Source organism: Microplitis mediator, chromosome 9, assembly GCF_029852145.1.
Source record: "Microplitis mediator isolate UGA2020A chromosome 9, iyMicMedi2.1, whole genome shotgun sequence".
Lineage (NCBI taxonomy): Eukaryota > Metazoa > Arthropoda > Insecta > Hymenoptera > Braconidae > Microplitis > Microplitis mediator.
This window is the reverse complement of record NC_079977.1, coordinates 20,880,582-20,895,971: the sequence shown is the minus strand read 5'-3', so window position 1 is coordinate 20,895,971 and position 15,390 is coordinate 20,880,582. Positions and strand designations below refer to the sequence as shown.

Genomic DNA, 15,390 nt, shown 5'->3' with positions numbered 1-15,390 from the left:
CATTTACTAAGCCAGTGATATAAATAATAAATAAATAAATAAAATATATAATAAACAAAACAAACAAGTAAAATAAAATAAAATAAAAATAGATGAGTTTAATACCAAGTTTTAAAGTTAACTGAACGTTAGTAATTTAAAATGCTCCCCTGCAGTTATAAATTCACTACACCATGATAAATATATGTACATGTATATACATATGGGTATAGATAAATATATAAAGCGTTAAGAATGTTACGTTTGAACACGCGTCAGTAACTTTTAACTTTGTTTTGTATATATAGTTTTTTTTTATTGTGTTGTGTTGTGGATATAAACCGGAAGGAAATTGCTACGGAAGAGGTGCAATGTATATAAATATATGTATATATATGTGTGTATGTAGGTACAAAAAAAAAGGTGTGGAGATCAAAATATTTTAAATAAGGATTGCAAATGTTTTGAAAACTATCAGGGGGATAAGAAAATTTTTAGAATAAAAATTGTAGGAAATTTAATAGGCTACAAAAAAGGTCTTGAGTAATTTTTAAATATATTTGATATTTAAGCAGTTATCGTCTATATTATGAAGAGAATAAGAAAAATTTTTTTTCGGCGATAGTTTATGAAGAAAATTTATGGAGGATTATATTGGGGATTAGAGTACGCGATTCGGAGGAAAATTTTTTGTTTTAAGTGCATGTGAAAAAAATCATAGTTCAACACAAAAAAAAATTTTCGCGCAAGAAAAAAAATTGTATGTCGATTACAGACCCAGGTCATTGAAAAATTCGATTTCTCATTTAAATAACGCGGGAAAATTTTTTGTTTAACTTTGAGTGTTTTTAAATCGTTAACAAATCAAAAGATCGAATAGACGAATACATACAAAAATATATATGTCGAAAATATACGTGACATATATGTGATATATACAAAATATATGTATGCAAAAAAAATATATGTCAAATATATTGTCAGTTATATGTTGATATAAATGTATGCATGTATGATTTCATAGATGTCAGGATATACGTGGAATATATAAGAAATATATGCAGACATATATTTTCTCAGAAACGTCAATGTGTATGTCTGCATATATATAAAAATGTACGAAAGTATATATCTCAATATATGTATCAACATATATCTAATTATATATCTCAACATATATACAGCTATATACATTTACATATATATTAATCTATATAGAAACATATACATTTACATATATGCAAACATATACGTTCATATGCATGCAAATATATATTGAAATATATTTCAACATATTTGTTACAATATCACAAACTTACATGAATTTTTTTTTATTTTCAATACCTGAAATCCCTAGTGGAAATTTTTCGGACTTTACTCTGAAAAACTCTGAAAAAGTCTAGAGAATATATGTGGGTATACATACAAACATATATGAAAAAATATATGTCTGCATATATTTATATATATATATATACCCGTATGTACACAAACATGTGAGTCAAAATATATTTAGTATACTAACGGACCCAAGTTACGGTAAATTACGGTAAACCCACCGTAAATTACGGTAATCCACCGTAAAATGCCGATTTACCGTAAATTACGGTGAATTTACCGTAATTTACGGTGGTTTTACCGTAATTTACGGTGGATTTACCGTAAAATGCGGAAATACGGTAATCCACCGTAAATTACGGTAAATTCACTGTAAAGTACCGATTTACCGTAATTTACGGTGGATTTACCGTAAAATACGGAAATACGGTAATCCACCGTAAATTACGGTAATCCACCGTAAATTACGGTAAAACCACAGTAAATTACGGTAAATTCACTGTAAAGTACCGATTTACCGTAATTTACGGTGGTTTTACCGTAATTTACGGTGGATTTACCTGAAATACGGAAATACGGTAATCCACCGTAAATTACGGTAATTCGGTAATCCATCCGAATTTTTTACGGTAGATTTATCGGATTCGACAGTAAATTTACGGTATACCCGCCGTAATTTACGGTAATCCACCGTAAAGTACCGATTTACCGTAAATTGTGGTGGGTTTACCGTAATTTACGGTAAATCTACTCGAATTTTACGGTATTCTACGGTAGATTTACGGTAAAATTACCGTAAATTTACGGTAAATCAGGTCTGCTAGGGTATATATGTAAAAATTTATGTAAAAATATATTTTTACATATATATAAACATGTATGTAAAAATATATGTTGGCGTATATGTAAAATATATGTGACTTATAAATGAGAATGCATGCAAACATATATGCAGTCTTATACATAAACATATATTTACACATATATGTAACCATATATGCGTTCATATAATTTAATGCAAAAAAAATATATGTCAAAATATATATTTCTATATTTGACTTATATTTGACATATATTTATGAGTATATTTTTCACATATATATTTTTCCATGCGGAAAAAATATATTTATGTTGAAAATTGAACGCTTTACAAAAAAGGTCTCTTGTCATTTTTTGATAAATCCATCTATTCAAAAGTTACTAGAGCTCGGAGTAAAGTTGGAGATCTTTTTACTTTTCCGGCGAAACTATCAGACTTATCACAAATTGTTATAGAATCTTTTTTGTTGACAATTTTATTTTCTACAAATTATTATCAGTAAAGTTTTATCAAATTCTGCATTGTTTTCTAGTTATTTTCATTTTAATTTCAAGCTCTTAAATAAGTAGTGTTGATCGGAATCAAGAGCTCGACATTAACTACATTTTGGTAAAAAATTCAAGCGGTTTATAGATCGGTGGAGTTATTTAAATTGACTCAACTGTTTATACCCGCTGGCAAGGTAGCTTGGTCAAGAAATGGGTAGGCAAGGCTACCGCGGCATATTCTATGCATTATTTGCTGTCGGTAAGTGTACATTTGGCTGGTTACAAGAATGGTAAAAAATAAAAAAAAATTCAATTTTTATTAATTTATTTAAAAATAGCCTGGTCAGAATTGTGATAGGCAAGCTATTATAGGCATATTTATCCATTATCAAAGCGTTTTAGAAATATATATTTCATGAGGTTGCAAGATCGGTGGGGGTGGAAGTAGGCCCGGCTCTCGTACTAATTCTTTACGATCAGACTTGTGTTGCACAGTAACCATTCTTATTTATTTTTTTCCATGTATGGATGAATTTAATAATTTTTACCCATGATTCTCAGTAAAGTTCCAAAAATATTTATTTTTGAAAAAAATGATTCCTCTAAAGATAAAAAATTGATATAGGGGAGGGTGGGGCAGAGCGGCCCCCCTAAGCCAATTATTATTTTTTGTGGCTTTTAACCATATGATCACTTTACTTTTGTCCTATTTCGAACAAATTTATGGACATTTTGCCAAAATTTTGAAAAAAATTTTTTTTTTTGTGGGGCAGAGCGGCCCCCCTTCAAAAAGTGATAAAAAAATTTTTTTTTCGTTTTTTTTTTTTTTAAATTGTTTTCATCATTAAGAATGTATTTCTTTCTCTTGACAACTATTTTTGGTTTTATATTACTCGAAAAAAATTTTTTAAAGTGTAATAAATCGTTCACTCTCGATTACCTTAATTACTAATTGTTATTTAATAAAAAAAAAAATCAATTCTATAGTTTTACTTTATTTCAAAAATTTATCAACTAAAAAAAAAATTTAATTTTTATAAATTTTTAGTGACCAAATTTGCCTCTTACATAAAGAAACGGCCGAAAAATATGAAAAAATAATTTTTTCGGAAGTTTCGGCTGGTCCATTTTGCCCCAGGTGTTATGCGTAGGGCTAGAAATGTGGAATTATAATAATTTTTTTTTAATTTGACGATAAAAATATGAAAAAATCACTTTTTCAAAATTTTGGGCTTGTCCATTTTGCCCCAAATGTCATGCGTAGGGGTAAAAATGCGCAAACATATCGGATTTATAGTAATTAGTCGAAAAAAAAAAAATTTTTTTTTTGGTCAAAATTTCAGGGGGGCCGCTCTGCCCCACCCTCCCCTACATTAGGGTGGCCCAAAAAAACCGACTATTTTTTTTTTTTCGAGACTCTAATGAAAATTTGTTGGTTTAAGATGTTTCAAGACGCCTCTCCAAAAATCAGCTCGATAAAAAATTTTCAATAGGTCGCTCACGAATTTTGAAAATATCAAAAATGATCGAAATTAGGATTTTTTTGTTCTAAATTTCTTCTTTCTCGTGGCAGCTGCAGTTTATATTTATAAAATCATGACTACCCTGAAAATTTCAGCCCAAAATTAAAATATTTAAACGTCGCTCAAGAATTTTGAATGTTTCCGAGTACTGTCTCTTGGATGTTTTCGAGCGACCCTTGGATATTAATAATAAACCTTCTCAATTTTTTTACCATCAATTTGTATCATAATGAATAAAAATACAACCCGAGAAATAGAAATAATAAGTTATTTACATACTTTTTTATTTTTTAATTCAATTTTTAGGTTTTTTTGCTGATTCAAAACTTACCCAATTTTATTGTTTAAGACTGTCCTGTATATTTTCGGTTATGCAAAAGTTATATTTAAGTGAAATGACAGTAATTGAGTTATAAAAGAATACAAAAACTAATTCAAAGTATTAGTTACATATTATCAGTTAATATTCAAAATTCTTGAGCGCCGTTTAAATATTTAAATATTGGACTGAAATTTTCAGCATAGTCATCATTTTACAGATATAAAATATTGCTGCCACGAGGAAGAAAAAATTCAGAAACAAAAAATCCGAATTTCGATCATTTTTTATATTTTCAAAATTCGTGAGCGACCTCTTGAAAATTTTTTATCGAGCTGATTTTTGGAGAGGCTTCTTAAAACATCTTAAACCAAAAAATTTTCGTTAGAGACTCGAAAAAAAAAATAGTCGTTTTTTTTGGGCCACCCTAATATACATAATCAAAAACATTTTATTAGATAAATTCAAATTTTTTTCTGCGTCCGGAAAAATAAAAATTGCTGACATGCATGCTGTGGTATTTGCTCATTGATGTAAGATTAGTAAAATGTATGACAATATATGGAAACTCGTTTGCTAGGTGAGTTTGTAAATATTAGAAGGTTAACTTATTCCCTGTGGAGAATTAAAACTGTTTCGTGGAGACAATTATCGCAAGTTCTGGGAAATGAGTCATAGCTGCAACCTAGTTGACGTGTGTCTTCAACAAGGGTCGGGGCAAATGTTAACGATGTTTTCTTAAGCTACCGGTTACAGTTCTCCTGGGCGACGAATAAATGCGCCCGACATTCCGCGAATATTTCGATTAGTCGGCTAGATGACTTAAGTGACTGTTGTGTGGAAACCAAATGGGAAACATAAAAAATTCAGGGAAATAAAAATAACTGCAGTTTCTGGAAAATAAGTTATTGTGTTGACCTAGTTGACGCGTGTCTTCAGCACTCGTTTATGTAGATCTTATCGCTGGATCCTTACACTGCAATTTAAACCCTCATATGCAACACACTAGTGTCCTAAACGCTTTCGATAAACATTTATGTTCAGTCAATAAGTTATCTTTGAACGGTATTGTTGCAATAGTTCGACTACTAAGTTGTAGGTGAGCTGATAGTATATGCAATAATGCGGATCAAAATAATCATTTTTTGCTGGTATTGCATACATGCTGCCGATAGTGCGTTCAATGATTTTAATTATTCGAATTTTTCTCACAATAGTTCAACGGAGCGGCTCATTAGCCATGCGGTAATTTATATGATTTATTAAATGACAACTTATATTTGTTAGATATTCGTTTTATTAATAGGTTTAATTACTTACAGAGAGAATTGGTTGAAACGTGTTTTATAAATAATTCGAATCCGGTGATAATAACTTCTGATTTAATCGATGATGACTACAAAAAACAAAATCCGGGTAATGGTAAAGAAAGAAATTCGCCAGTGATTGTAATTAACGAGGATTTAAAGGAGGATAGGATCAACGGATATGTTCCTACTTACCCCACGTATGTCATACCATTTGAGTCAATTAAAAAACTGGAGGCGCAAGTTGACGAGTTTAGATCATCGGCAATCTGGAGTATAAAGTCGCCTTTCCTGGTCATCGATACTAACAAAGAATCGCGGTGTGCGAATGCCGGAAAAGTACTTGGGTTTTTGTGGACAATGGATTTATTGTCTGCGTATTACTTGTGTAATGACGATGGCAAGGATTCGACGATCGTTTATACTTTGAACCCATTCACGGATTCCGCTCCACTACCATGGATTAAAGTTGAGGCGGCTGATCAGATTGACGACAATATGGGCAAGAAATGGACACTCTACAATCTCCAATATTCTAAAGGTACTTCAATTGTTTATAATATTTGAATTGATACGAAAGAAATTTTAAGTACGCCCGGGAAAAAATTATTGTTGTATTTGACCGTACAATGCCGTAAATTGCGGTACGTTGCGGCTAATTCACCTCAGTAATGCTGTATTTTATGGTAAATTACGGCGAATTGCCGTAAATTACCGTAATTTGTCGTAATCCGGATCCGCCAGGATGACCTTCTACACGGAGAGAAATTTCAAATAAATATGCCTATGCAGCATAGTAATAAGTACATTACTCTATAGTTCGTGTCACGTCGCACCTATGGTGCTGCTTATACAAACTATAGAGTAATGTAATTATTACTATGCTGCATAGGCATATTCACTTGACATTTCTCTCCGTGTACATTGCAGTCGTTATTTCAATTAAGCTGATGGGTCGACCAACAGCTGAATTCTCGAGTCTCTTGGCACGGCAGTGAAGCTTGCAACGTTTCTACTAATCACGACCCGAAAGTTAGAACTCGGCTATCTTTATAATGGCAAATGAGACTTTGAGCGAATGTCCTGATGGTTGAACAGACTAGCACAATAACTGTAGTGCTACTTTCTGGAAACCCAATTCAAATAATTATTAATTATCAATTTTGAATATAATTATTTACTTACAGATCGAACTTCATGCGAAAATATATCCTATGACAAGACTCAAGATCTGGCAGGTCATAAAATCAAATTCGCACTTGTTATGGATTTATCGATGAAAGATGAGAGCAGCAAAATAAAGGCAATAAAAAGCGGCACAAAAAATTTATTAAGTAATAAATCAGTTAATTTAATGACGTTACCAAGTTATATTAATGCCAAAAGGTCTATACACGTTTTACATTTCCTTCGTCACACATATATCAAAAAAGGGTATAATACAGAACTAGCCAGAAAAAGGTTGGACGCTTACGGTTATGTATTGCAATTAGCAGATACTAATTATGAGTATTCGGACTGTATAACACAGTATCATGAAGTAAAGTATTCAATTTTAACTAAAAAGTCAAATTATTTAACGGCACTAAGCGAGATAACTTACAATCTGCAGTTTATTATTTCGACAATAGTTGTCTTGCTATTGATAGCATTGATTATGATAGTTAATAACAAATTCGATATAAGTGGGGGTATTATGGACGTGATAAAAATGTCGGCAGGAATGGGAGTGATATCGCCGTTCGATCGGCTATCAATAAGAATAATTTACTTAAGCGGCTTCTTGTTTATTTTCACTGTAATGCCCGAGTTCCAGGGACAAATATCCGCCATTTTGTCGAAGCCTATGCGCCGTAACGTAGAGTCGTTAAAAGATCTGTACGAAAATAAGTTTCACGTTTACTATGACGGGTTATTAGAGAAAGATATTATCCATGAAAATTTGTGGGTTACTGATGAGGACAAAAAATATTTACATCCATCGAATCATTCAGAATTAGTTGATTGTTCATTGAAAGCGCGAATGAATTCAACAATATCCTGCATTAATTCCATAGATATTCAGATACGTTTAGCTTTAATGTCGAAGTATGTATATGTTTCAAAAGAGGTTACTTTTAAAAAATATTTTGTTTATTGGGTAAGAAAGGACTGGGCTGTTAAACACAAACTCGATAAAATAGCTTTGTTATTTGTGGAATCTGGCTTCATTAATTATGAATATCAAAGATTAATGAAGAAGTATTTTAAAAAAGTAGAAAAATTGAATAAAATCGAACAACAAAGAAATTACGAGCAGATTGATTTCGATCATTTGGTGTTTAGTTATATGTTTACTGGAGCGATTTTACTTTGGAGTTTGATTATCTTTGGAATTGAAGTTCTCTTCCATAAGCATTCAAAAATTTGCAGACAAATTAAAATGCGCAGAAATTTTAGGAAGAAAATTTCTGTAAGGTCGCAGCCGAGAATTATTTTCTTTCCCGGACGAATGGTTCTTTCGAACAGCCGCAATCAAGTTTAAAATATACACATAAATATATTCTTACTATACGTTTTGTTAATTACGTCACAATTTGCTGCACAATAATTATGTCCACTCTCACGGTTTTGAGATTGCCGTAAAAATTCGGCATTTACCCGCATGCCGTAAATTTACCGTTATAATTTTGTGATATCATGGTTAGATTGGCCAGTTTTTTTACTATAGTTATGCAGTATATTTACTGTACCTAAACAGTAGAGTTACCAGAGCACCACAGTAAAATTACTATAAAAATGCCGAAGTTTTACTGAAAAAATGCTATATAAAAATTGTAATAAGTAGTAATAAATTCTTCAGTCAATTTCACAGCTCTCTTTGCAGTTTCATTGATTACTTGTAGGTGTTTAAAAATTTTTAAATAAAAATTTTCAAATGCCAGCACACTGATATCAACGAATCTTCGAAAGTTTCACAATAGTATCAATAAAGATCTATATAAATTTTCTAAGATCTACTTAGATCAACAAATCATGAACATAAAATTTTCTCATTAAGACTGTAAAGATTGCGATAGATCTCCGACTATTTCCATAAGTTTCCCAAAAATCTTAGAAGATCTCTTAAAAAAAGCCCCGATAACTATCTTCTCAGATCTCGATAGATCTGCTAGAAATATCGAAGATCTTAGTTTTAGGAACATCAGATCAGCGCTGATCTTAATTTTTTTTTTTTTTCAGGCAATCAAATTTTCCAATAATGACTATTATTATTATTGTTATTATTATTATTTAACTGATTAAAATAATTAATAATAGCAATAATAAAAAGTTTAAAATCAATAAAACTTAAAAAATTTTACTTAACTCCATTGTGATAGAGTTAAATTGATCTTTACTCATTTGTTAAATTTACTATACTACATAATAAAATTTATTGAATAGATAGTAGAGTTTGCAAACGTAGTTTATATTTCAGTCGCATACTCACGTTATGAAAATAGTAAAATAAATAATAAATAAATTAATATCAAGATTGTAGAAATTGTAAAAATTCAAAGGGGTTTTCTCTTAACTGAAATCATTTCTGACAGAAAATGATTCCTCTGGGTATTAAAAATTGATAAATAATCTAAAATATTTTATTAGATGAATTACATTTTATTTTCTGCGTCCGGAAAAATAAAAATTGCTGACTTGCATACTGTGGTATTTGTTCATTGATGTAAGATTAGAAAAGTGTATGATAATATATAGAAACTCGTTTGCTAGGTGAGTTTGTAAATACTAGAGTGTTAACTTATTCCCTGTGGAGAATTAAAACTGTTTAGTAGAGACAATTATCGCAAGTTCTGGGAAATGAGTCATAGCTGCGACCTAGTTGACGTGTGTCTTCAACAAGGGTTGGAGCAAATGTTAACGATGTTTTCTTAAGCTACCGGTTGCAGTTGTCCTGGGCAACAAATGAATGCGCACAACATTCCGCGGATATTTCGATCAGTCGGCTAGATGACTTTGAGCCATACAGAGACGACACTCAATTTGAAAAAAAAACTCTTGGGGTATACTGGTTGACTTCCTTAAATATTATATATAAAATAATTGACTAGTCAACAATACAATAATGAGGCTTGAAATAATCATCTTTTGCTGTTACTATACATATGTCGCGGATGGTGCGTTCAATGACCTTCATAATTTGAATTTTTCCGACAGTAGTTCAACAAGGCAGCTCATTAGCCATGCGGTAATTTGTATTATTTATTAAATGACAAATTACATTTGTTGGATAATCGTTTTATTAATAGATTTGATTGATTACAGAGAGAATTGATTGCAACGTGTTTTACAAATAATTCGAATCCGGTGATAATAACTTCTGATTTAATCGATGATGGCTCCAGAAAACAAAATCCGGGTGATAGTAAAGAAAGAAATTCGCCGGTAATTGTAATTAACGAAAAATTAAAGGGGGATAGGACCAAAGGATACCATCCTACGTACCCCACATATGTCCTGTCATTCGACTCAATTGAAAAACTGGAGGCACAAGTTGAAGAGTTTAGATCATCGGCAATCTGGAGTATAAAGTCGCCTCTCCTGGTCATCGATACTAACAAAGAGTCGCGGTGTGCGAATGCTGGAAAAGTACTTGGGTTTTTATGGACAATGGATTTATTGTCTGCGTATTACTTGTGTTATGACAATGGCAAGGATTCGACGATCGTTTACACTTTGAACCCATTCACGAATTACGCTCCACTACCATGGGTTAAAGTGGATGCAGCTGATCAGTTTGACAACAACAAGGGCGAGAAATGGACACTCTACAATCTCCAATATTCAAAAGGTACTCAATGAATTTCTAATTATTGAATTAATACGAAACAAACTGTATATTTTATAAAAATTATTACGGCCGAGGGTTCGAAACCAAGTGCGCATTACCCAGAGAGGAAAGTACCACGGGCCCAGACTGGGCCCAACTTTGTAGAACCTTGGGCCAGGCTTGTAAGCCAGTCTTGGCCCAGCCTTGGTAGAAGCCTGGAATGATAATCTCGGGCCAAGCCTGGTTACCAGACCTGGCTCATGCTTGGTTACCAGACCTGGCCCAGGCCTCCAGGAAACGAATAAATTTAATTTAAAAAAATTTATTATTATTAACCTCGTAGCATTCATGATCATTAACGTTTTAATTATCTAAGGGAGGTAAATGATGTGAAAAAAATTCGGTGGAAATTCTGCTGGACTCTGGGCACGAACTGCTGTCCTTCTAATTGCTGGGTCCGAACGATAGCTACTGGACGAACCTACTAACGTTGAACTGATACATTTATATGATCTACTTATATAAACCATAGGTATATCCAAACTTGGGTAATTCTACCTTGGTCCAAGTCTGGGTTGCCATTGGATGGCCAAGGCTAAGTTACCCAGTCCTGGCTCAATATAGGTGTGCCAAAGCTAGGTTCCCCAGTGCTGGGCCAAGTGGAGGCCCGTGGTTCAACTCTGGCAGCTCCTGTATGGGTAGTGTCGTAAGCCACAGCCCATGCAAGAGCCGCCAGAGTTGAACGACAGGGCTCTACTTGGCCCAGCACTGGGGAACCTAGCTTTGGCACATCTATATTGGCCCATGCCTGGCTCAAGACTGGGTACTCAGTCCTGGCCATTACAACGATTACCCAGGCTTGGGCCAAGGCTGGGTTCCACTGTCTTGGCCATTCAATGGTAAGCCAGGCTTGGGCCAAGACTGGGTAACCTAGCCTTGGCCATCCAATGGCAACCCAGACTTGGACCGAGGTAGAATTACCCAAGTTTGGCTATACCTATGGTTTAATAAGTAGATCATATAAATGTATCAGATCAACATTAGTAGGTTCGTCCAGTTGCTATCGTTCGGACCCAGCAATTAGAAGGACGGCAGTTCGCACGTAGAGCCCAGCGGAGTTTTCACCGAGTTTTTTTCACATTATTTACCTCCTTTAGATAGTTTAAACGTTAATGGTCATAAATTCTACGAGGTTAATAATAATAAAACTTTTTTTTCATTAAATTTATTCGTTTCCTCGAGGCATGGGCAAGGTCTGGCAAAAAGTCAGGGCCAGGACTGGCAACCAAGCATGGGCCAGGTCTAGCAACCAGGTTCGGCCCAATGTTATCATTCCAGAGTCCTACCAAGGCTGGGCCAAGGCTGGCTTACAAGCTTGGGCCAAGGTTTTACATACTTGGGCCAAGCCTGCGCCAAGCCTGGGCCCGTCGTTCTTTCCTCTCTAGTTGGCGATTGCTCCCAATGCCCGTTTCCATTTCTTTTTTAATTACAAAATTTTTTAATAAACGTGTAGATATTTTTTTTTTTAATTTAGTTAATTGGATGACAGTTGGCAAGTCAATTTATCGCGAGATAATAAAAAAAAATCGGTCTATCGATTGACCCTGTGGGCTAGCCCCAACACTTCCCGCTTTTTTCGAGCTCTTTGAGCTCGAAAATATTGTTGTAAATACATTTTCGAGCTTTTTCGAGCTTTTGTTGTAATAACAATTTTCTTAGCGGGAAGTTAAAAAAAAAAAGTTATCTGATGGTGAAGTAGAGCCTTAAAAAATCAGCAAAGTTTTATGATAATCATATCTCATAATGACGTTAGTAACCAATCTTTATGCCTGGCGGTATTTAAGGGGGACACAATGGCGGATAAAGCACTAGTAAACGTAATCAGTTTTCAGATTTTAATTGATAATAAATGAAGGGAAAGGATAACAGTAGTGATATTTAGAAGGCTTCTATTCTACTAAAATCGAAAGCCATTGAAAAAGAAATTGGACTGATTAATTGAGTTTTTCGAGAGATATCTTGCTCACACACGGACATCTCAATTGACGTCCAAGTTGTCTCGTATTACATAATTTTTTTCTTACTACAGTGTAACTAAATAAAATTCTTAATTAAATCCAAACTATTCTTTAGAATTTTCTCTCGATATTGGTGTACTTATTTTCCATAGAGGTGATTTATAAAATCAGTAGAAATGATTAAAGGTAGAAAAATCCCGTTTTCGCGATGAGTCGATTATAGAGCACAACCTCTCCTGCTATCGCGTCGTGGAGTGCAATACCAAATGGTTAATTTTCAATATTATTATTTAATTACAGATGGAACTCCATGCAAAAATGTGTCTTTTGATAAGACTCAAGAATTGGATGGCCATGAAGTCAAATTCGGACTTGTTTTGAGTTCACAAAAGGATGAAAACATTAAGATAAATAAAGGATATAAACTTGCCGATAGCTTTGTCTCCGAAAAATCACTCAGTTTATGGAGATGGTCGAAACATCTTAATGTCCAGAGATTCATTCACTTTTTACCGCCTAGTACGATACGTACAATTGTAAAGAAAGGATATATTGCGGAATTAGCTAATAAAACGCTTGACGTTCAATCAGATATATTGCAATTAGCGGATACTAATAACAACTTTTCAGACTTTATAACGCACTATCACGAAGTAACGTATTCGATTTTAACTAAAAAGTCAAATTATTTAACGGTAATAAGCGAGATGACTTACAATCTGCAGTTCATCATTATGACAATAGTTGTCTTGCTATTGATAGCATTGATTATAATAATGAATAACAAATTCGACATAAGCGGGGGTATTATGGACGTGATAAAAATGTCAGCAGGTATGGGAGTGATGTCGCCATTCGATCGGCTATCAATAAGAATAATTTACTTAAGCGGCTTCTTGTTTATTTTCACTGTAATGCCCGAGTTCCAGGGACAAATATCTGCCATTCTGTCAAAGCCTATGCGCCGTAACGTAGAGTCATTAAAAGATCTGTACGAAAATAAGTTTCATGTTTACTATAACGAATTATTAGAAAATGATATTATTAATGAAAAATTGTGGGTCACTGATGAGGACAAAAAATATTTACATCCATCGAATCATTCAGAATTAGTTGATTGTCAATTGAAAGCACAAGAAGATTCATCAATATCCTGTCTTTCTGCCACAAATCATCTCTTACATGTTGCTTCAAAATTAAAATATTTTTATGTTTCGAAAGAAGTTACTTTTAAAAAATATTTCGTTTATTGGACAAGAAAGGACTGGGCTGTCAAACATCAGCTCGATAAAATTGCATCGTTATTTGAGGAATCGGGTCTTATTCATTATGGGATTGACAGTGTAATAAAAGAGTCTTCTAAGAAAATAAAAAAATTGAATAAAATCGAACAACGAGGAAATTACGACCAGGTTGATTTCGATCATTTGGTGTTAAGTTATATGTTTACTGGCGCAGTTTTACTTTGGAGTTTGATTATCTTTGGAATTGAAGTTCTCTTTCATAAGCATTCGAAAATTTGCAAACAAATTAAAATGCGCAGATATTTTAGAAAGAAAATTTCTATAAGGTCGCAGCCGAGAATTGTTTTCTTTCCCGGACGAATGGTTCTCTCAAACAACCGCAGTCAAGCCTGAATGAAAAATAATAAATTTAACATTCGGGGTGAGAAAACACCTGAAAAAACCGAACCCTAGAGATCTCATATCACTTTATTACAAAAATATTGTTCTGAATTTTGAATTTTTGATTGTGCGTTGATTTGTGTCATCACCAGTTATTAACGACTCAAATTGTGTCATAAATTAAATTGATACTTGTTGTTGTGAATTGTAACCTATTACTTGATATGTATCACTTATTCTAATCTATCAATAAAAATCTTAGTAAACAACTTATTTATTTCTGTCAGAGATCAATCTTATAATTCAATGGACTGTTCGTTTATTTCCTGTCTCAGATCTTCTGATTAAATCCGATTGAGAATCTTCGATTGGACTCGATCGGATACAGTATCAGAATAAAAACATTTGATTTTTTTATTATGTCCCGATTAAATCCGTTCGAGGTTCAATCGGATTCATCTACAATTTTTAGCTGCTGCTGCTTTATCACCTCCCGGGAAGAAATCATCATGCACAATCATTCTTGACCATGCATAAATCATGCATGATCGTTCATAATTCATGGATGATCCCAGCATGAATTAGCACGAATTGCGCAAATGCACGCATTATCATTCAAATCTATGTTTATTCATGTATGATCATGTATGGCGATAAAAGAATACTTTTAGTATCACGCGTAAACAATTCATGGCCTAGATTAATCATGAATGATCATGCTTGACTTTGCATAGCCATCTACAATCATGTTCAATCATGCACGACACGGAAAGAATAGCCGCTCATGATCCATGCATGACCGAGCTCAATCATGAATCATTATTAATGACATGGCATGATTCATGCAAAGGCACGCATGAACAGCCTTAATCATGAATGGCTATTCATGACAATACACGAATTATGCAACGTTATGCAAGACCAGTAAAATTGGTTTTAAGCATGTATGATCACGGATGAGAATGAAAAATATGGAGAGAGTAATCATGCGAAATTGAGAATAACTTGGCATGAGCATACATGACCGTATATTACTCATGTAGAGTCATGCTTTGTCATGCATCAATACCCTAATCAAAAAATCTATGTGGAATTGTATGGGTACCCATAGGGATCAATATCAAAAAGTATGGTTTTTGGTAAGAATTCATAAGAATTAATAT

At 33.3% G+C, this 15,390-nt stretch overlaps 2 protein-coding genes across 2 annotated transcripts; both read left to right on the top strand.

The window, feature by feature from the left end:
* The first annotated feature begins 5,707 nt into the window (after positions 1 to 5,707).
* Positions 5,708 to 8,298, top strand: LOC130674252 (uncharacterized). The gene is made up of 4 exons (XM_057479522.1): positions 5,708 to 5,712; positions 5,774 to 6,315; positions 6,962 to 7,862; positions 7,920 to 8,298. Exons 1-4 carry the CDS (start codon positions 5,708 to 5,710, stop codon positions 8,296 to 8,298), a joined length of 1,827 nt encoding a protein of 608 aa, XP_057335505.1.
* A 1,121-nt stretch (positions 8,299 to 9,419) lies between these two features.
* LOC130674621 (uncharacterized) lies at positions 9,420 to 14,469 on the top strand. Its single transcript, XM_057480003.1, has 3 exons — positions 9,420 to 10,002; positions 10,080 to 10,605; positions 12,903 to 14,469. Exons 1-3 carry the CDS (start codon positions 9,880 to 9,882, stop codon positions 14,237 to 14,239), a joined length of 1,986 nt encoding a protein of 661 aa, XP_057335986.1. The 5' UTR covers positions 9,420 to 9,879; the 3' UTR covers positions 14,240 to 14,469.
* Positions 14,470 to 15,390: the final 921 nt, after the last annotated feature.